This window comes from Coffea arabica, chromosome 1c, assembly GCF_036785885.1.
Source record: "Coffea arabica cultivar ET-39 chromosome 1c, Coffea Arabica ET-39 HiFi, whole genome shotgun sequence".
Classification (NCBI taxonomy): Eukaryota; Viridiplantae; Streptophyta; class Magnoliopsida; order Gentianales; family Rubiaceae; genus Coffea; species Coffea arabica.
The window spans coordinates 1895777-1918138 of record NC_092310.1 but is presented as its reverse complement, the minus strand read 5'-3'; the positions used below and the strand labels follow the sequence as shown (position 1 = coordinate 1918138).

At 37.4% G+C, this 22362-nt stretch overlaps 3 protein-coding genes across 32 annotated transcripts; all 3 read left to right on the top strand.

Annotated features, from left to right (window-relative positions):
• The first annotated feature begins 770 nt into the window (after positions 1–770).
• LOC140004276 (putative disease resistance protein RGA3) lies at positions 771–7833 on the top strand. 4 transcript variants are annotated; one of them, XM_072078156.1, is made up of 5 exons: positions 771–4121; positions 4463–4493; positions 6923–6988; positions 7120–7304; positions 7423–7833. In XM_072078156.1, exon 1 carries the CDS (start codon positions 975–977, stop codon positions 4080–4082), a length of 3108 nt encoding a protein of 1035 aa, XP_071934257.1. In that variant the 5' UTR covers positions 771–974; the 3' UTR covers positions 4083–4121; positions 4463–4493; positions 6923–6988; positions 7120–7304; positions 7423–7833. The 4 variants fall into 4 exon arrangements, with proteins under 4 accessions (XP_071934257.1, XP_071934200.1, XP_071934232.1 ...); XM_072078099.1 differs by having other exon boundaries at positions 5913–6988; XM_072078131.1 differs by lacking the exon at positions 4463–4493 and having other exon boundaries at positions 5913–6988.
• A 2724-nt stretch (positions 7834–10557) lies between these two features.
• On the top strand, positions 10558–12185 carry LOC140038265 (putative disease resistance protein RGA3; the record flags this gene model as incomplete). Its single annotated transcript, XM_072083392.1, has 1 exon — positions 10558–12185. A coding segment is annotated over exon 1 (1395 nt), but the record flags the coding sequence as incomplete, so codon positions are not given.
• On the top strand, positions 10959–20792 carry LOC140036847 (putative disease resistance protein RGA4). 27 transcript variants are annotated; one of them, XR_011840643.1, is made up of 9 exons: positions 10960–11093; positions 12157–13957; positions 14301–14560; positions 14647–14802; positions 15179–15392; positions 17130–17205; positions 19909–19961; positions 20074–20242; positions 20361–20792. XR_011840643.1 is itself a non-coding variant. In XM_072080298.1 (3 exons), the coding sequence occupies exon 2, from the start codon at positions 12189–12191 to the stop codon at positions 13911–13913; it is 1725 nt and encodes a 574-aa protein (XP_071936399.1). In that variant the 5' UTR covers positions 10960–11093; positions 12157–12188; the 3' UTR covers positions 13914–13957; positions 14301–14596. The 27 variants fall into 27 exon arrangements, 1 of the variants encoding a protein (XP_071936399.1); XR_011840591.1 differs by having other exon boundaries at positions 19894–19961; XR_011840586.1 differs by having other exon boundaries at positions 18618–19961.
• The last annotated feature ends 1570 nt before the right edge of the window (positions 20793–22362 follow it).

The following is a 22362-nucleotide window of genomic DNA, read 5'->3' as shown; positions in this document are numbered from 1 at the left end:
GTTTTAGCAAAAACAAGTATGGTCCTTAATTTTTGGCAAAATTTTTGGTAAAAAATAATTTTGGTCCCAAACTATTTCAAATTTTAAGCAAATTTAGGACAATTGACAAACTATTTCTTTTAATGATGTTGTGTTATGGGTCATTTCAATCACGTGCTTATTACTGGCAACCAGAAGTTGAGGTGGAACATGGAGTTTTTAACACCTATGCTATGCCACTACTTGAAATTTCTCACTGATTAAGGTAATTGTACTCCTTAAATTTTTTTTAAAAATAAAAGTAAAAAATTATTAAGTTACTAGAAAATAAGTATAAGATGGAGGGGAACATAAATGTTACCTCTCGATTCTAATGAAGTTCAAATATCAAATACTTGAAGTTTGATCATTATAACTTAACATGCATTGCAATGCTGGTAATAGGAGGAGTTACAGTATTCGGCTTGATATCCTGGTGTATTTGTGAATAGTGCTTTCTCCTTTTGGAATTTTGTAGAAAAAATTAGAATAAACTGATATGCTGCGTTGTTAGGCTGAATAATTGTTCACATCACATCATTCTCTGTTAAACCTTATTAGCTAAATGTTAATATAAAAAATTTGGAACACATAATTGTTGACCAAATTATGTTCTAATTAGTTCATCTTTCAAGGATTAACGAATGAATGAAATATATGTTAAGCAAACAGCAAATGTAATCGTCAGCCCTCAATGGAAATTGGAATAAAGATGAAGGCCCCAGCAAGAAAGTTAGTGAAATTCCCAAGCCAAGCAAGGAATATATATTTCCATTGCGAACGAAGGCATCCAAGTTAAGAATAACTCCGCACTTTTAAGCGACCAAATATCAATGCTCTTCTCCTTTTAACCACCACTTGTAACATTACCAATTTCTGGCTGCTAAAACCTCCCATTTTAAAAAACCATCTTGATCTCAAGACTGAATCCAAGTTGTTTATTAAAAAGAAAAAAAATGGCCGACCCTGTTATCGGTGCCGCAATTCAGGTCACCTTGGAAAGGGCACTGTCTCTTGCCTCTGATAGCATTGGTTTGCTGGTTGGGTTCAAGAAGGACGTGGCCAGCATGACACTTTCTCTTGGCTTTATCAAAGATGTCCTGGCTGATGCTGAGGAAAGGCAAAACCAAATTAGAGGAGTGCAACGATGGTTGAAGTGTCTCGATGAGGTGGCTTATGATGCTCAGAATGTGTTGGATGAGCTCCACTATGAATCTCTTCGTCACCAGGTGGAGTCCCGAAACCGACACAAGCTCAAGGTATGCTGCTTCTTCTCCTTCTCTAACATTAATCTTGCTTTTCGCTGGAGAATGGCTTCTAAGGTCATGGACGTCAAACTGAAGTTGAAGGAGATAAATCAACAAGCCCGTGAGTTTGGACTGGACAGTAAGTCAGTCGTGCCTGCTGCCCTCCCTGCTGCTGTTGGAGACGCAAGAAATCGGCAGACTGACTCTGTTCTTGTTCCAATAATTGGAAGAGCCGATGATGAATCAGAGATAGTGAAGATTTTGTTGAGCCTGTCTGAGAAGGTTGTTTCTGTTCTTCCCATAGTTGGTATGGGAGGTCTAGGCAAAACAACTTTGGCTAAATCGATCTACAACAATCACCAAATTGATGCGCACTTTAACAAAAAGATTTGGGTTTGTGTATCGAGAAAAGTTCCAATAGTGGAGCTTTTCAAACTCATTTTATTGCAATTGACGGGAGAAAAGGTTGAAGTGGATGATAGGAATGTCATCGTTGGAAAACTTGGGAACAACCTAGGGGGAAAAAGATATTTCCTAGTCCTTGATGATGTGTGGGATGATGATCAAGCATTGTGGGAGGACTTTTTCAACACCTTGAAGGGGCTCAATCCAACTAATGGAAGCTGGTGTCTGGTCACTACTCGTCCAGGTCCAGTGGCGCAGTGTGTGTCTAGAGTTTTGATGATGGAAAATGAAGCCTATCGATTAGGAAAACTACCTGATGATCATTGTTGGTCTATCATAAAAGAAAAAGCAGCTAGAGGGGGAGAAGTACCTGATGAACTAAAAGCAATTAGAGAGAGAGTAATCAAAAGATGTGATGGTCTACCATTGGCTGCAAGTGTAATAGGAGGTCTATTATCTTTACATGGAAAAGAGAAGTGGCGATCAATTTTGGAGAATAGGCTTTCGAGTTTGAGTGGAGATGAAGATCGTGTAATGCAAATACTTAAGTTGAGTTTTGATAATTTGCCATCTCCATACATTAAGAAATGTTTTGCGTATTGTTCTATATTTCCTAAGGATATTGAGATGAAAGGAGATATGCTAATCAAACTTTGGATGGCAGAAGGTTTTTTGCAAGCAGATGCCAATAGACAAATGATGATGGAGGAAATTGGAGAGTATTACTTGGAAATTTTATTGCAGAGTTCATTGTTTGAAGAAATAATTGATGAGTCAGAAACATCAACATCTTATAAGATGCATGATCTGGTGCACGACCTTGCAGAGTCAATGTCAAAGTCTACCAAAGTCATTATTGATAGGGATACGAGTATAGTAGACAATGGTAATCAGATTCGTTACCTTGCAACAGACTCATTTGGTGGTGGAGAAGACAGAGAAAAACTTTTGGAGAGTCTATCAACTTCGCTTCATACATTGTTCATTGTCAATGGTGACTTATCTAGTGATATGTTAATGAAGTTGAAGAATTTGTATGTTTTGAATTTGTCTTTTGCAACAACTGAAGAGCTACCAGCCTCAATTGGCAAACTGATACATTTGCGGTACGTTAACCTTGAGTATTCTCCAATCAGTATTTTGCCGGACTCCCTTTGCAAGCTTTATAATCTGCAGACATTGACGCTAAGTGACTCAAAAGTTAAAGATCTTCCGAAGGGGATGCGCGATTTGATTAGCTTGAGACATCTCCACTTTTACACCACTAATAAAGAATTTCAAATGCCGCTGAATATGGGATGGCTGACTTGCCTTCAGACGCTAGAGTTCTTTAATGTGGGTCGAGAGAAGGGTCGACGAATTGGAGAGCTTGGAAGCTTGAATAACCTCAAAGGCAATTTGGAGATACGCAATCTGGAACTTGTAAAGGATAAGGAAGGAGCTGAGGAAGCAAAACTATCTGAAAAGGCAAATCTATTTAGGCTGGAACTTTGGTGGGCCTGTGATCGAGAAGGCGACAACTACAAGGACGAAGATGTGTTAGATGGCCTTCGACCCCACCCAAATTTGGAGGAGTTGGAAATGTGGCATTTTATGGGTGATCAATTTCCTCGATGGTTAATGGATTTGCCAACAACAACACCACCTCCCAAGTTAGCGAGTTTGGTATTTTATGGCTGCAACAAATGCAGAGAACTCCTTCCCCTACAAAACTTTACATCTCTTATAGAGCTAGAGATTTGGTATTGTGATGGGTTGACGAATCTGCCCGGTGACATGCTACACTCTTGTGCCTCTCTCCAGAAGCTTCGGGTGATTTATTGTGGCAATCTTATCTCCTTTCCGCTTGATTTGCAACAAACGCCTTCTCTCTTGGAGCTGGTATTATACAGGTGTCCCGAACTGAAAACAAGCATGACGCCCAAAGGATTTGGTTTCCTAACCGGCTTAAGGGAGCTTGAAATTGGTCCCTTCTCAGATGATGGTGATGATCATGAAAATTCTTCAATTTACAATGAGTTTGATTGGTCTGGATTGATATCCTCCTCCTCCTCCTCTTCGTCATCCGCACTCCGTGAATTAGAATTATATGGGTTGTCACACATGGAGTACCTGCCACCTCAGATCCAACACTTGACCACTCTCACGTCACTATTGCTACGTGACTTTGGAGGTGTAGAAGCTCTGCCAGATTGGTTCGGAAACTTCGCTGCTCTTGAAGAGCTGTGGTTAATTGGTTTCGAAGAGCTTCGACATCTACCCTCTGAGGATGCCATGAGAAGTCTCACCAAACTAAAACGTCTGGAGGTTTATGGTTCTCCTCTGTTAAAAGAAAGATGCACTCCTGAGAGCAGCGGCCCCGACTCCCAGTGGTCCAAAGTTTCTCACATTCAAGACCTACGCATAAGTTGATTAATAACCAACTTTCATCTTCAGATCAAATTCAATCATGTAAGATTGCCTCCTACCTATGTTTTTAATTTGCTTTACAATCAATCTCCCATTCTCTTCACCTCCCCCTCTGATTAACCTTCTCGTGAGAAAACCTAAAAAGTCCCCATGGTTATTCTCACAAATTTCTCTTTTCCCTTTTTATCGTCCTATTTATTATCTTTCAAAGCTGCGGCATTAGCATTTCTTATTAGGTCCAAAATATTGGTGCTCTTCATTGACTCCTTACAACATAATTGTAATACTCTTGAAACTATCAATTAGAATGACCTGTTCTGTTACGTGCTTTGATGTTTTACTGTATCTCTGTTCATATTCTGTTCTATGCTTTGTTTTTGTAGGATTGATAGAAGAATAGCTTCACGAACAGAGGTTAGTATTTTGAAGCTTCTTCAGCACCGTCTATATGGCTAGACCTCAATAACTTTTGGCCTGCATTTCCTACAAATAGCCTATCAACGTTTACAACAACTAGCAGTCTATTTACGTGCTCTGCTTCTGTGGATTTTAAGTTATTATTGCTAAAGTCATCTCACTCTGTTTAAAATTCTGATTCTAAGGGGACTGAACTTTTACTTCTTGATAATGAACTTGCATACTCTATCAGAGTCATATATGATGGTTTTCTGGTCACTTTTCCTTGATTTTGGCTTTTGAGCCATGAAGACAATGGTCAATTGAGGCGTTTTTGCAGGGGTTGGTCATTACTTTCATGTTTTGGTTCAAAATTTCTGGTCATTTTAGATATGCTTCTCTTCTTTCACTACTCAATTTTTACTTTTTACCACTTTAATATCTAATATATTACATATAAAACAAAAGAAATCTTGTTGTCACAAAGATATTTTTGAGGTAGCCGAAGAAGGTGTGTACTGTTTGAGCAATGAAGTTGCACAAAACTTGGTGGAGTATCTTCCAACCGAACAACTCTAGGCGGAATGTTTTGAAGCATTCCGGTAGTTGGTCAAGCCTGCTTGTTGCGACTTGCTACTGTTAATGAATCCACCTTGATAAAGGCTTTTAAGCTCTCTCTGCTTTTATGATTGTTGGTTGCCTCTTTTTTTATGGTAAGTTTCTCCTTTTGGGGCTTTAGTTACAATGACAGAAAACCTGCAATTATCTGAAAATTTCCATTCGCTTTATTCTATCTTGAGCACCATCTTGAGTTTGAGTTTTTGTGCTTTGCAGTGGTTTTCGGCACAAAGCTTAACAGGGAACCTCATCGATGACTCTGACTGTTAGATAATTTATAATACCAATAATCTTCTTCCTCTGCTTAATATTGGGTTTTAAGAAGTTCAATATCCCATGCACTAATTAAAACCTTCAAAAAATTGTCATGTTTAAGACCACCTTCAAGCAGCAGAGGCTTGGTAGACTATCCCCTTCTGAAGTTTAAGTTCAAATGCCATGATTTGAGATTTTAAGAGTCAAAGAGTTGTAATTAGCTCTACTCGTTGCATCTTGCTGTCTCAAAGAGTTCGCCTTCATGCAATTCTAGAGCTCTCTACCTTTCATGCTTGTGGGTGCTGCTCATTATCATTATTGTTATAGAACTTCTCATTTTTCAGTGTTTTGAACAAAAACTAATAGTTTCTATGGCACTTCTGGTACTTGTAGATTGAGCAGAAAGATTTGATATCTTCCTACTGATTTAGGTTAGAAAAGCACAACAGAAACAAATATTGATTTGGCTTTCTGAATAATTGACTAAACAAAAATGTCATGCAATTTCCAGTTAGCCTCATGATTTGCTATGTGAAGTCCTGAGTCTGGTTTTCTGTTTTGCAGTGACTGTAGGCTTAAAGCTCAGTTGGGAACCCTGATGGCTCCTAATTACCGCCTTCACTTTTGAAAATCCTCTCTTTCCTTGAAAGTATAACAACTGATAATTGAAGCAACAACAGATTAGGTCTGCCAAGTTGGATACAGAGTCAGTCATTTCAATCTCTTCATCATGAATAAGCACAATATTTCGTAACCTTTTCCACTAGTAAGCCATGCACGGCTCCATGTCAATTAATGGAACTAAACAATCTTTTTGGTTAATTTCTAATGTTAAATTGGTATTGCTCACGTTCTATGACATATTATTTGCTGATGCAAAGATCAAACATGGAAAATGGAGGCTTAATTCAATACCATGTTTATGTACTAGACCAAACATGGCAAATGAATGAGATTTTCTTGGGTGAACTGAATCATGGTTTGGATGAAATGCACTAATGTCAGTTACTGTCCTTTGTACGTTGTGTTTGCTAACATCCGCACACTCTCTTTGAACTCGTGATTTCATCAGGATGAAATGGTTGCTCAGTCTGAAGTTTCACCTATTGAAAATGCATTGGACGTTTTAAATTCGATATCACATGCAGCAATTCTAGAAGCCTTTTTTACAAGACTTTAAACCACCAATTCTCTGCTGCACGTCTTTCTCCTGCACTTAACAAGCAGATTTTTGTGGTCTGTTCCCTAGATGAACCTAGATTAGATTTTTATAGCTGGTATTAATTAATTTTTGGTTTGCATTTCCTACGATTTACCCATCAATATGAAATGCGCACCAAGAGTTTCGTTTTGTTGATTTTATATATCTACTTTTGCGGATGTAAGATGTGATTGCTAAAGTGATCAGCTCCCTAACTCATGATTCTAGAGGGAGTAAATAGTTGCTCCAGAGTTTAATCACCTCTTGAAGGCACATATATCAAGCTTCTTGAACCATTTGATTAGTGATTTGTTCGATAAGTCTCGTAGATGATGGGTTTCTGTCTCACTTTTCCTTGGTTATGATTTTCTAGGAGTAAAGATTTCAGGAGTTTTCAGAGCTGTTGGTCGTCAAATTGGTGTTTGGTTCTAAGAGTCCGGTAAGTTCAGATATACTACTCTTCTTTTACTACTCAAATTTGACTTTTAACTACTTTGAATCTGAACATATTACAACCAAAACTTGAGAAATCTTCTCATAAATTCATAATGAAAATGTTTTTGGGAGCAGCCACGGAAGATGCAGTGAAGCTGCACAGACTTGTTATCGTATCTTCTGACACAATCAAGTCTAAGCTGCAAGTTTGAAGCGTACTTGTTGGCTGCTGCTACTTGCTGCAATTATTTCATCTGCTGTGATGAAGGCTATTAAGCTCACCCCGCCTTCAATACTTGTTGGTTGCTCCTCTCTTCATGGTAAGTTCTTATTTTAGTGTTTCAAATACAACAAATATGTCATGCAACTATGTGCTGGCTTTATTCTTGACTGCATGCTGTCTCGAGTTTCTTAAGTTTGAGTTTTTGTGTTTTGCAGTGATTTTACACTCAAAGATCAACATTAACCTTGATAACTCGCTCTTACTATCATTTGTAATGAAGTCCTATGATCCCTTGCTGAACCAGATCCTATTTCAATCAGATCAGTTGAAAACATCCAGGATGGAATTCTCTTTTGCTCTCTGCCTCGGATGGCTAAAGCCTGAGATCTTCCTTGTCGGTGTGGTGCTTTTAAACTGTCCAGCCGATTCAGCAATTTGTAGACATGTTAACTAGTTGCTATTTTACTTCTTTTGGAACTCAATTCACTGTATCTTCCATACTGCTTGTCGTTCAAACTAGCAGTATTTTGTAGCAGGAAAACGTGGATTAGCTGAACCCTGATAGATGCTTGCATCCTTCTTGAAGTTGTATCTTAGCTCTATAACAGGCAACATATTTTTTCTCAGTGTTCTGCAGTTGACTACAGGTTGTGTCCAAAGATACTTGTCCATTGCTCCTTGTATCTGTAAAGCTCAGGACAGGACTCAGAGCACAAGAATCAATCAGCTTGAGCCCTTTTACTTTATGTTAATCAGGGAGCAGTTTAGAAAACTGAATTGCTAAGGCACAATTTTGTATTCAAAAAAGGATCCCAGTTGGTGGATGGGAACGTTGGAAAGATAAAATTATGGAAATCAATTTTACAAGAATTAAATGGGAACATATAAGGTCAACCTTAGTTCATCAAACTGACATTTTACATGGTGTCTACTTGAAAAATTGCTTTCGTGCGAACTAGTGCTTGTGCATCAATGTTGTTCCACGAAGCAGCAATGTGACATCGATCTTACACATCTTGGCTTCAAATCTTTTTCCTCGATAGCTCAACGATATGTTACAAGAAAAGCATTTCTATATTTCCATGCCTATAACTGGTTAATTCAAGTATCCAAATAACTGGTTAATTCCCCATTAATTTCCACTCATTTTCAATTTCCACCTTTTGAAGTATTCTTTTGAGAATCTTCTATTATCGCAACTCCATTTAAGTTAAACTTGTGATCATATCATAGGCAAATAATTCAATTGTAAAAATTGAAATCCACAAGAACATGCTCATTTTCCCCTTCCCAAAACATCCAATTCAGTCAAAGTTTATAATCATAGTGTGAGCTAAAGGTCTATTTCACTTCTAACTCCAGTTGATTGTATATTGTACTTTAAAAAAAAATAGTAATAAAGAAACTCCTTAAACTTTCCCCACTTAAATTTTGTATGCTGTACATAAACAAGACATTTTGAAACAAAATGTTTGAATTTTTAAAGTGCTAGAAAGCTTGTGGAATTACGAATGACTATTTTGGCAATTTCACAAGTGTAAAAGCTAAGAAAGCACCCAACCATTGGCCAATTATGTTGCTACACGCCAAACCTGATTGCTAACTCCACTTCATGTTTTTGATAAGTGAACCACGGATTATTTTTTAAGTTCCCCCCCCCCCCCCCCCCCGCCGGGCGCAAAATAACGTTTTTAGTCTATTTCCCAAGGATTAATGACTGAGGCAATTAATGTTGCAAAGTCACCAGCTATGTTGTCAATTCTTCTTTCTCCTTTACATTTTTATCGTTGAACATAGTTTTTCTTCTTTTTTTGCGGGGGTCAGCCTTGGGTCAAACCACTACTCTGACAAACTATTGAGATATTTTCCACAGCCAAAGCCCCCAGACAGCTTTCAATCAGAAAAAGATGAAATACCCAGCTAAGCATTGATCAATAAAGCCAAGTGAAATTGCCAGGCAAACTTCTCCATGGCAATTATTAGAGTCTCAATGATGATTGCCATTTTCTTTTCTTCATCATTCAACACGGTTTCTTTTCCTTCTTGGGTGGAATTTTCCACATCCGATGCCCCCCCCCAAAAGCATGTGGAATGTGGATCAAAGGTAGATGAAGAATCCCGGCAACTACTACACTACAAAGAAAGGTGAATTGAAAATGCCAAGCAACTGCCGTTGCAAGTTGCAACCACTGGGCCAACTGAGCTTTGGCTATGTGGAAACCAAAAAGAGATTAATTTTTTTTTTTAGATTGTAAATCTGGAGTTCAAATTCTATATATAATGAAAAAAATTTAATGGAGTTGTCAAATTAACTCTTTGATCGAGTCAGGTCCGTATAGTATAATCTTTTTAGGCTCTCCTCCATATAGAATAGAATAAATTAGGCTCCTCCTCCCTGTAGAATAGAATAAATTAGGTTGTAGGAAAAGTTATTGTTGCTATAAAAAAAAAAAAAAAACACTTCCGTTGCAGAAGCATCCGATTCAGTTTGTCAAAGAAGCGTTGCACCAAATTGGATCTAAATTCTTTACTAATTTCTTGTGTTTCAGGAACCAAATTAAATAATTAAACAAGAATACACATAAGGAATGAGAAATTTCTAGTGTTTCAGGTATCAAAGAAATTGATAAGACATATCTTATAAAGTTTGGCAAGATTTGCAACAAGGAAACATAAGTTGGGAGAAATTCAAAATAGAAGAGAAAAGGAAACTAACATTTTTTTTCGTAAATACATTTTTCAATCACTTTTTTACCTCATATATATCAAAATCTCTGCAGTATATTTTTCTACAAAAAATTCCTAAAAATAGCAATCCAAACCAGACAAGTTGCGAGGAAAACTATATTTAATTGGTGGTGAAATTTTGAACTCTTACGTGCAAAGTGATGCGCAAACCAAAAAAGTTTGCAACAATTCTGGAACTCAAATTGGAAAATGTTGCTTTAGGAAAGATTCAGAACATTCCACAAGAAGCGGAAACTATATCAAAAGACTATCAGATTAATACCGATCTGAATTAAAGACTATCAGATTTTAAAGAGAGGAGTAGAAGGCTTTCATGTTATATATATGTTTGAAACGCTAAAGTACAAAAGGTAATTTAAAATCTCAAGCCTGATTACTAAGCCAAGAAGCAAAATGCATCATAGCTAGTGCGAAAACAGAGAACATTATTGCTTCCCAAAACCGAACAAAATTCAGACCAAATTACTGTATGTCATAAATTCATTTTCCAAGGATTAACAATAATGACGCGCATGTAACCAAAGCAGAATCTCACTCTGCTTTTTACGATTTGATCGTGGACAAAAACAAAATATTGGTCCACAACCAAACATGATGCCCCAACAACCACAATAATTGAGAAAGTTGCTCTGTAAGCATGCCAATGCAAAAGCTTACAAATTTGTCGGAGAAGAACTCCACGTATACGCGCAATAATTATTAATGCTCCTTTCTTCATAACCAATTATACTAGCCTAGATAAGATTACCAGTTCCTCGCTGCAAAAAACCTTCCATAAAAAAAAAAAAAAAAAAAAAACCATCTTGATCTCAACACTGAATCCAAGGCAGCAAAAATGGCCGACCTTGTTATCGGTGCCGCAATTCAGGTCACCTTGGAAAGGGCACTGTCTCTTGCCTCTGATAGGATTGGTTTGCTAGTTGGGTTCAAGAAGGATGTGGCCAGCATGACACTTTCTCTTGACTTTATCAAAGATGTCCTGGCTGATGCTGAGGAAAGGCAAAACCAAATTAGAGGAGTGCAACGATGGTTGAAGTGTCTCGAGGAGGTGGCTTATGATGCTCAGAATGTGTTGGATGAGCTCCACTATGAATCTCTTCGTCACCAGGTGGAGTCCCGAAACCGACACAAGCTCAAGGTATGCTGCTTCTTCTCTTTCTCTAACATTAATCTTGCCTTTCGTTGGAGAATGGCTTCTAAGGTCAGGGACGTCAAACTGAAGTTGAAGGAGATAAATCAACAAGCCCGTGATTTTGGACTGGACAGTAAGTCAGTCGTGCCTGCTGCCCTCCCTGCTGCTCCTGCTGTTGGAGGCACGAGAGGTCGGCAGACCGACTCTGTTGTTGCTCCAATGGTTGGAAGAGCCGATGATGAATTAAATATACTAGAGATGTTGTTGAGACCATCTGAGAAGGTTGTTTCTGTTCTTCCCATAATTGGTATGGGAGGTTTAGGCAAAACAACTTTGGCTAAATCCATATACAACAACAAGCAAATTGATGAACACTTTAACAAAAAAATTTGGGTTTGTGTATCGAGAAAAGTTCAAATAGAGGAGCTTTTCAAACTCATATTAGTGCAATTGACGGAAGATAAGGTTGAAGTAGAAGATAGGAATGTCATCGTTGGAAAAATTGGGAATCACGTAGGGGGAAAAAGATATTTCCTAGTCCTTGATGATGTGTGGGATGATAATCAGGTATTGTGGGATGAGTTTTACACCACCTTGAAGGGGCTCAATCCAACTAATGGAAGCTGGTGTCTGGTCACTAGTCGTCTAGGTCCAGTGGCACATAGTGTGTCTAGAGTTTTGAGGATGGAAAATGAACCCTATCCGTTAGGAAAACTACCTGATGATCATTGTTGGTCCATCGTAAAAGAAAAGATAGTTGGAGATGAAGAAGAACCAGATGAACTAAAAGCAATTAAAGAGAGAGTAATCGAAAGATGTGATGGTATACCATTGGCTGCAAGTGTAATCGGAGGTCTATTATCTTTAAAGAGAAAAGAGGAGTGGCGATCAATTTTGGAGAATAGGCTTTCAAGTTTGAGTGTAGGTGGAGATGGTGTGATGCAAATACTTAAGTTGAGTTTTGATAATTTGCCATCTCCATACATTAAGAAATGTTTTGCATATTGTTCTATATTTCCGAAGGATATTGAGATGAAAAGAGATATGCTAATCGAACTTTGGATGGCAGAAGGTTTCCTACAAGCAGATGCCACCAGCCAAATGATGATGGAGGAAATTGGAATGAATCATCTGAGAATTTTATTACAGAGTTCGTTGTTTGAAGAAACAAGAAATTATCAGGGACCATGTTATAAGATGCATGATCTGGTGCACAACCTTGCAGAGTCAATGTCAAAGTCTACCAAAATCATTAATGATAGGGATACACGTGTAGCAGACCATAGTAATCAGATTCGTTACCTTGCAATAGACTCATCTGGTGGCAGAGAAGACAGAGAAAAACTTTTGGAGAGTCTATCAACTTCACTTCATACATTGTTCTTCATGGAGGGTGACTTATCTGGCGATATGTTAATGAAGTTGAAGAACTTGTATGTTTTGAATTTGTCTTATGCAACAACTGAAGAGCTTCCAGTCTCAATTGGCAAACTAATACATTTGCGGTATGTTAGCCTTAAGCGGTCTGCAATCAGTGTTTTGCCAGACTCCCTTTGCAAGCTTTATAATCTACAGACATTGACTCTAAGTTACTCAAAGGTTAAAGATCTTCCGAAGGGGATGTGCAATTTGATTAGCTTGAGACATCTCCACTATTACAGAGGTGATGAAAATTTTCAAATGCCGCTAGAGATGGGACGACTGACTTGCCTTCAGACTCTAGAGTTCTTTAACGGGGGTCGAGAGAAGGGTCGACGAATTGGAGAGCTTGGATGCTTGAAGAAGCTCAAAGGCAGTTTAACTATACGCAATCTTCAACTAGTACAGGATAGGAAAGCAGCTGAGGAAGCAAAACTATCTGAACAGACAAGTCTATTTAGGCTGCACCTTGTGTGGGCCCATGATCGAGAAGGCGACAACTACAACGATAAAGATGTGTTGGACGGCCTTCGACCCCACCCAAATTTGGAGGAGTTGGTAATTTGCGCTTTTATGGGAGATCAATTTCCTCGATGGTTAATGGATTTGTCAACAACAACAACACTCCCCGAGTCAGCAACAACACTCCCCAAATTAACGAGTTTGGAGTTTCATTACTGCCACAGATGCAGAGAACTCCTTCCCCTGCAAAACTTTACGTCTCTTAAAGTGCTAGTGATTGAAAATTGCGATGGGTTGACGCATCTGCCCGGTGACATGCTACACTCTTGTGCATCTCTCCAGAAGCTTCGGGTGTTTGGTTGCCGCAATCTTATCTCCTTTCCGCTTGATTTGCAACAAACGCCTTCTCTCTTGAAGCTGGAATTATACAGGTGTCCCAAACTGAAAACAAGCATGACGCCCAAAGGATTTGGTTTCCTAACCAGCTTAAGGGAGCTTGTAATTGGTCCCTTCTCCGATGATGATGATGATCATGAAAATTCTTCAATTTACAATGAGCTTGATTGGTCTGGATTGATATCCTCCTCCTCCTCCTCTTCATCATCCGCATTCCGTCGATTAGAATTATATGGGTTGCCACACATGGAGTCACTGCCAGATCAGATCCAACACTTGGCCACTCTCACGTCACTACGGCTTGAAGACTTTGGAGGTGTAAAAGCTCTGCCAGATTGGTTCGGAAACTTCGGTGCTCTTGAAGAGCTGTGGTTATTTCGTTTCGAAGAGCTTGGACATTTACCCTCTGAGGATGTCATGAGAAGTCTCACCAAACTAAAACATCTGCGGGTTTGGGGTTCTCCTCTGTTAAAAGAAAGATGCACTCCTGAGAGCAGCGCCCCGACTCCCAGTGGTCCAAAGTTTCTCACATTCAACGCCTACGCATAAGTTGATTAATAACCAACTTTCATCTTCGGATCAAATTCAATCATGTAAGATTGCCTTCAATAACCTCTTTCTTAATTCGCTTTACAATCAATCTCCCATTCTCTGATTAACCTTCTCGTGAGAAAACCTAAAAAGTCTCCCTTTCGTGGTTATTTTCACAATTTTCTCTTCTCCCTTTTTATCGTCCTATTTATTATCTTTCAAAGCTGCGGCATTAGCATTTCTTATTAGGTCCAAAATATTGGTGCTCTTCATTTACTCCTTACAACATAATAGTAATACTCTTGTAACTATCAATTAGAATGACCCCAAGCACCTGTTCTGTTTCGTGCTTTGATGTTTTACTGTATCTCTGATCATATTCTGTTCTATGCTTTGTTTTTGTAGGATTGATAGAAGAATAGCTTCACGAACAGAGGTTAGAATTTTGAAGCTTCTTCACACCATAACTTTTGGCCTGCATTTCCTACAAATGACCTATCAACGTTTAGAACAACTAGCAGTAATTGCTCATTCAATTGCAAACCCAGTATCTTGGACAGAAATGTTTATGATGGCCCTCTTTTCTTTCATATTGCTGCCTCAAATAGCCAAATATCCTTATTGTCGAAGCTTGCACACTGTCAATCTGCCATTTCAATCACGAGGTCTAGCAATAAGAATTTACCTGCTATGTTACTACAAATTTTCTCCTGACTTCTTGTCCTTGAAACTAGTTGTTACCTAATTGCAGAAAGTTTTCAGTCTATGTTTTTGATTGCTCAAGACTGTCAGCTGGCCTGTACGAGCTACTCAGAAAAAATTCCTTGCCCCAGCTTATTGGATGTTTTTGAACAGCTATCATCACCAGGACTTTTTGATGAAGATTTGCCTTCATGAAGATCTTGAGGTAGTAATTGCTTGCTACTCTCTAGGAATTCGCTTCATGAAGATTCTTGAGCTGTCTCTGCTTGTCATGTTTTTTGGTTGCAACAATTTTTTTTTATATTACTCAATCGGTCATTTTTTGGAGTTTTGGGCACAAATTGGAACAATTTTCATGACAATACTTGGTTCTTGTAGACTGACCAGAAAGATTTTGTATCTGCTTACTAATTTAGTTCGATATCAATGACAAAATCTCTCTCTCTCTCTCTCTCTCTCTCTCTCTCTCTCACTTTCTGTAAGATTTGTTGAACAGAAATGTCCTGCAATTACCCGAATTTTCTAGTTAGCTTTATGATTTTCTATACACTGTCTTGAGTTTTGAGTATTCTGTTTTGCAGTGGTGTTATGCTCAGAGCTCACCGGAGACCTCAATGGCTTAATTACTGCCACACGTATCAATATCCCATTATTCCTTCTTCAACCACATCATTTTCAAATTGGAGACAAACATATAGAATGACACTCTCTTTCGCTTCTAAGTGACTGAGATGGCCAAAGCCTGAGATCTACGGTGTGAATGTGATGCCTTCAACCTGTTGGCCATGACATGAGGTAGTAATTCATCAATTATGGACCTCATTTGCTATTCTGTCTCGTACTGCTTGCCTCTCAAATTAGCTGCAATTTAGTTGCGGAAAATTGTCAGTTTGTCTTTATGACTGCTTATTGTCTGTTAGTTGGCCTCTGCAAGCTACTCACCACCCTTCTTGAAGTTGTATCTTAGCTCCATTAGATACAACATGATTTTATGAGCTTGCCTGTTATCTTTTTGCAGTTAAAAATTGTACGTCTAGAATGATGCTCTTACTTTAAGATTCATAGTTATTCCAAAATTAAATTACTGGGTCTATATGATGTTGAGTAAATCTTATGTTGGTAGTCGCTTGACCAAAAATGAAGAATTGCATGAAGTTGTTCTTTTCAATTTTGTCTGGCGTCTTTCTTAGGTTTCTGTATCTTGATTGAAAGTTATAGGTACTCCATAAACATTACCATAAATAGGTGATGGTTACATGTCTTCAATGGAAGCTTGACTTAATATCTTGTTTGTGTATGAATAACCAAAGGCACAAGATTTTCTTGGGTGACCAAAGCAGGTTCTGCATAAAAGAGAAGTGAAACAAATTAACTAATCAAGTAACAACGTAAAAGATTATTTCTAAGATTAGCTCTCGCTTTAAACTCACGATTTGCATCAGGATGAAATGAGTTCTCTGCACTTTGGTCTGTGGAAAATGCATTTGCATTTTATATTCATAGCATATGCAGAAAATTTGTGAAACATTTTCTCTCTGTCTTTAGATCAGCAATGCTGATGACACTCCTTTCTTCAAAACTTTCCAAGCTGATTTTTTTGGTCTCTTGCTTAGACAAACAGAGGTTAGAATTTTGAAGCTTCTTCAGTAACATCTATATGGCTGGAACGCAATAACTTTTGGCCTGCATTTCCTACAAATATCCTATTAATGTTTAAAACAACTGGCAGTCTAGTTTTGTTTATTTTAAATGTCTGTTCCTATGGATTTTAATTTATTATTGCTAAAGTCAGCTCACTCCATTTAAAATTGTGATTCTAAGGGGATGAAATGGTTTCTCTGAACTTTGACATCTTGATAATGAACTTGTAAACTTATATGAACTATTTGATTAGTAATTGCTCTATCAGAGTCATATATGACGGTTGTCAGACTCACTTTTCCTTCATTTTGACTTTTGAGCCATGAAGACAATGGTCAATTGAGGAGTTTTCGTAGCTGTTGGTCATCACTTTCATGTTTTGGTTCAAAAATTCTGGTAATTTTAGATATGCTTCTCTTCTTTCACTACTCCATTTTGACTTTTAACCACTTTAATATGTAATATATCACATATAAAACAAAAGAAATCTTGCACAAAACTTGGTGGAGTATCTTCCAACATTCTTGTCTAAGTGGAATATTTTGAAGCATTCCGGTAGTTGGTCAAGTCTGTTTGTTGCGACTTTCAGCTCTTAATGAATCCACCTTGATAAAGGCTCTTAAGCTCTCTCTGCTTTTATGATTGTTGGTTGCTTCTTTTTTTTTATGGTAAGTTTTGCCTTCTGGGGCTTCAGTTACAATGATAGAAAACCTGCAATTATCTGAAAATTTCCATTAGCTTTATTCTGTCCTGAAAGTCGTCTTGAGTTTGAGTTTTTGTGCTTTGCTGTGATTTTAGCACAAAGCTTAACAGGGAACCTAATCGATGGCTCTTACTGTCTTTACTTTTTGAAAGTCCTGCAATTCTTTGCTAAACAAGATCCTGCTTCAGTTGAACAGTGACATCTAGGACGGCATTCGCTTTCGCTCTGTGCCTCGGATGGCCAAAGTCTGAGATATCCATTGGGGTAGGTTCTTTTAAACTGTCCAAAAGATTCAGTGATATTTAGTCATGATAATGAGGGGCTGATGTACATGTTTTAGGATTCAAATTGTCATCTGTGGCATACTGCTCACAGTTAGAAGTTAGAACTAACTGGTGTTTTGGTAGCAGTTAAATGTGGATCCCCATAGCTCTACTGTTCCTCAGCGGCCCATAGCTCTACTGTTCCTCAATGCCTCAATGTAAAATGCAAATTGCCTATCATTATTTTCAAGCTTATGATTGTGCTTACTTGCTTTGTGGTTGGAACCAAACCACTGTAATTGTAAACACGACTCAGTACTTGCTTATCCATTTAGTTTCATAACAAACAAGACATATTTTAGCCTTATGTAAGAATGACAGAACAAAACTATTGTCGAATTTTCTGAACTTTCTGATTAGCTTTCTTGTTCACATATTGTCTCAGCTCGAGTTTTCTGCTCTGCAATGATCTCAGGCTTAAATGTCAACAGAAATCTACTATTGCACTTACTTACTGATTGAATTACACAGCTTGTAACTTTTGAAAACTTTGTTGAATCAAATCCTGTTTCAATTGGACATAAATGATTAGGATGGCACGCTACAGGCACACTTTTCTTTCTTCCTAGTGCCTAAAACCTGATAAAATGCTCTATCTTTGTCAGCTGGCCTCTACAAACTGCTTCTTTCCCCAACTTATGTAATGTCTTTCAAGATCAAGAGCCATCATTACCGTGAATTTCTGCTGATGATTATGGGGGTTTGGTTGGTGGTAGAGCTTGTATTAGAGAAACAGATTGACAATGAGAAGCTTGCAAATTTTGAGGAAGTACTGTAACGTTAGGGAATTTGTTTTAAATGGATTAGTAGATGTACTTAGTATCAAGCCTTATTTCCTGCTCATTAGTTTTAGATCAAAGGCAACAAAAAGAAACCTTTTCTCTCTGTAAGATTCCTAGCTCAAAAATGACATGAAATTTGCTCTTCTATCTTTATTGTAATGCAGGCAAACATGCCTTCCTGAGATTTTCAATCTAAAAACTCCTCAGCCAACTAAGTACTCTAAAAGTTCATTTGGTTATCAATTTGCTAGGAAAGAATGATAATGCGTTTACATTCATGAAATAGATTGTCAAAATCAAAGTTTGATGGAACACAGAAAATTATAGAGAGGCAATGATGGACAAAGATTTTAGGAGTCAATTTCTAATTTTTTGTTTCTTTAGGACAACATACTCCAGTAAAATCATTACTAAATTCTTTTAAATCTATCCAATATCAGGTGATAAATATTGTATGGTAAGATGATTTTGTTGCAAAATATCTGAAGTTTTAAAACGTCTGTTTCCAAGATGTTGTCTAGTAATGTAACAATAAGGACTGAAGAATTATCATTTTGCAAGTTGATTGCAGGTTGCAATTAGAGATCTCAATCATTAATTGTACTACCTTATAAGCTGTGAATTATGGAAGTAAATTGGCAATTTTAGAACTTTAGTTTGTCAAAGCTGAAAGCTCAACGGATGTTCAAGAGCAAGTTATTTGATGTGGAGTGTGGACAGTTTAACACGATGCCAAAGCTGAAAACTTTTTGTATTTACATCTACGGTACAAAATTCTTTTTTTTTAAATAAAAACTAGCAGTTTACTTTTGCTCATCTCATATGTCTGCTACTTCCAGTTTACTTTTGTATTTCCATCATGTCTGCTATTTCTCTTTAAACTTGAGATTCTACTGGGATGGAAATGCTTGCTTTGATCTCTTTTAAATATATTTATCATCTTGGTCCAAATTATCTGATAATTGGTATTCTTATTATGTCTCTTAAATGATGGGATTGACATAATTGCTCCAATATATTTATCATCTTTCTTTAGCTATGATCCCTTGACCTAAATCCGATGGTCAATCGAGTTACTCTCACTGCCTTTGGTTGTGAAATTGGTGGTCTGATAATTTATAATACCAACAATCTTCTTCCATTACTTAATGTTGGGTTAAGCAGTTTAATAACCAATGCATTAACTATAACCTTCAAAAATTGTCATGTTAAGATGTTTTTCAAGCGATAGAGAGTTGGTAGGCTATCCTCTACTGAAGTTGTCATATGAGATTTTAAGAGTAAAATAGTTGTAATTAGCTCTGCCTGTTGCATCTTGCAGTCTCAAAGAGATCGCCTTCATGGCAATTCTGAGGCTCTCTTCCTTTCATGCTTGTGGTGCCACTCACTGTCATTATTGTTATAGAACTCCTCCTTTTTCAGTGTTTTGAACAAAAACTAATATAGTTTCTATGATACTTCTGGTACTTGTAGACTGACCAGAAAGATTTGATATATTCTTGCTGATTTAGGTTAGAAAAGAACAACAAAAACAAATATTGATTTAGCTTTCTGAATAATTGACTAAACAAGAATGTCATGCAATTTCCAGTTTTCTGTTTTGAAGTGACTAGGAGTTTTGTTTTGTTGATTTTATATATCTGCTTTTGTGGATGTAAGATGTGATTGCTAAAGTGATCAGCTCCCTAGCTTATGATTCTAGAGGGAGTAAATAGTGGCTCCAAATTTTAATCGCCTCTTGAAGGCGCATTTATCAAGCTTCTTGAACCATTTGATTAGTGATTTGTTCGATAAGTCTTGTAAATGATGGGTTTCTGTCTCACTTTTCCTTGGTTGTGATTTTCTAGTCGTAAACATTTCAGGAGTTTCCCAGAGCTGTTGGTCATCAAATTGGTTTTTTGATTCTAAGAGTCCAGTAAGTTCAGATATATTGCTCTTCTTTTACTACTCAATTTTGACTTTTAAATTCTGAACATATTACAACCAAAACTTGAGAAATCTTCTCATAATGGAAGATGTTTTTTCAGAGCATCTTCTAACACAATCAAGTCTAAGCTGCAAGTTTTGAAGCATATCGCTGTGGTTAGTCGAGACTGCCAAGCATGCTTGTTGGCTGCAATTATTTCATCTGCTGTGATGATGGCCATTAAGCTCATTCTACCACCTATACTTGTTGATATTGCTCATCTCTTCATGGTAAGTTCTTATTTTAGTGTTTCAAATACAACAAAAATGTCATGCAACTATGTGCTGGCTTTATTCTTGACTACATGCTGTCTTGAGTTTCTTAAGTTTGAGTTTTTGTGTTTTGCAGTGATTTTACACTCGAAGATCAACATTAACCTTGATAGCTCGCTCTTACTATCATTTGTAATGAAGTCCTGTGATCCCTTGCTGAACCAGATCCTGATTCACTCAGATCAGATGAAAACATCCGGGATGGAATTCCCTTTTGCTCTCTGCCTCGGATGGCCAAAGCCTGAGATCTTCCTTGCCGGCTGGTGATTTTAAACTGTCCAACCGATTCAGCAATTTGTAGACATGTTAATGAGGTCCTCTTTTACTTCTTTTGGAACTCAATTTGCCATATCTTCCGTGCTGCTTGTAGTTCAAAGTAGCCAGTATTTTGCAGCAGAAAGATGTGGATTAGCTGAACCCTGCTAGATAACTTGCATCCTTCTTGAAAGTTGTATCTTAGCTCTATAACAGGCAACGTATTTTTTCTCAAGTGTTCCGCAGTTGACTACAGGTTGTGTCCGATGGTATTTTTTCTCAACGTATTGCTCCTTGCATCTGTAAAGCTCAGACAGGACTCAGAGCACAAAGAATCCCACTTGCCAAGGCACCAATTTTGTGCCATGCCACTTGAAATTTCTCACAAAACAGGATAATTGTACTCCTTTATTAATTAAGGATAGAAGTAATAGTTTTCCTCTTTGATTTCTACTCCAAGAATCACCAGAACATTCGAGGTCCTTGATATTGAAATCACCAAGTGCTGGAATTTACTCACTAAATTATTTTTCCACAAATCAAAGGCTCGGCATTCGACCACAAAAGGGGCAAACAATTCGAAAAAGGAAAAGAAGCAGTAAGAAAAGCCCAGCACTGACTTGGAAACTTTCAGGTGAAACGCCGAGGAGGAACTTTAAGTTGGTGGAAATTGCGCGCAAGTTTGTCAAAAGAAGCAGTACTTCTTTTTTCTAAGCCGATCGAGAAAGGTTATTGGATAAACCTTGTTGGCCCCTAATTAGTATTACTGCCTTTTGAAATTCATTTGATTCTTAGCTGGATCACATCTCGGCGCTATCTTTTTTATTCATGTATCAGCTGGATAAATCAAAGGTTGTGATTTGTTGCACTGAATATGGTGCCTCCAAAGTTCAAACTGCCAATCAGCTGTAGCATTTTCTTTTTCATGATTTATTTAAAAGAGACTTGCCTCAATTACCCTCAAAGTGTATTTTCGATGCCATTACAAAATGTTTTATTATATGATTATAAATTGTGGACAAATTCACCATTAAAATAAATGCAAACTAATTGTGAAATGGAGGAACAAAGATGAATACAAATAACAAGGGATCTCCAATTTTCATAATAAACAAACTCCTCAAATTTTCATCACTTAAATTTTGTATATTGTACATAAACAAGACATTTGCTTCAAAATGTCTGATGTTTTGAAGTGCTAGATGACAAGAGTCGTGCCTGTGCAATAATAAATTTCTACTCCCAAAAAGATATAAACGAGTATGATGACAAGTAGGGTCGTCTCCATAAGGATTAGAGGAAAATCAATTTCTTTCTAAGTAAAAGCTAATTGGTGTGGGGGGGGGGGGGGGGGGGGAAGGGGGGTTTGGAGAATTAAAACTAAAGTAAATAATCAATGTGACTGAAAATAATTAAACTAAAGCAAATTAAATTCAACTTAAGAATAAACAAGCTCAAGCCAAAGACGTAACTCCGTGGTTTAAATAACTGATCATCGATGCAATAATTATCTCAATTATTTGCTAATAAATAGGTTATAGTTGTCATATACGTGATAAATAACCAATTTTTCCTTAGTGTCTCGATAGTTAAAGTACGCCCGTTTACTACTTCTCTAATCAAGAAACAGCCCTAGGTACGCTCATAGAATTTAATTTCTTGATTGCATTAGAAACTAGAAAACCCTTGTTCTAATCAATAAACACACTACCAAAGTTTATTTAAATAAGATCATATGTCTTCCTAACATTGCACCGATCACGTTAGTCGCCACTAATTTAAGATAATTAAACAATTACAGATTTAACTATCTTAATTGGCTT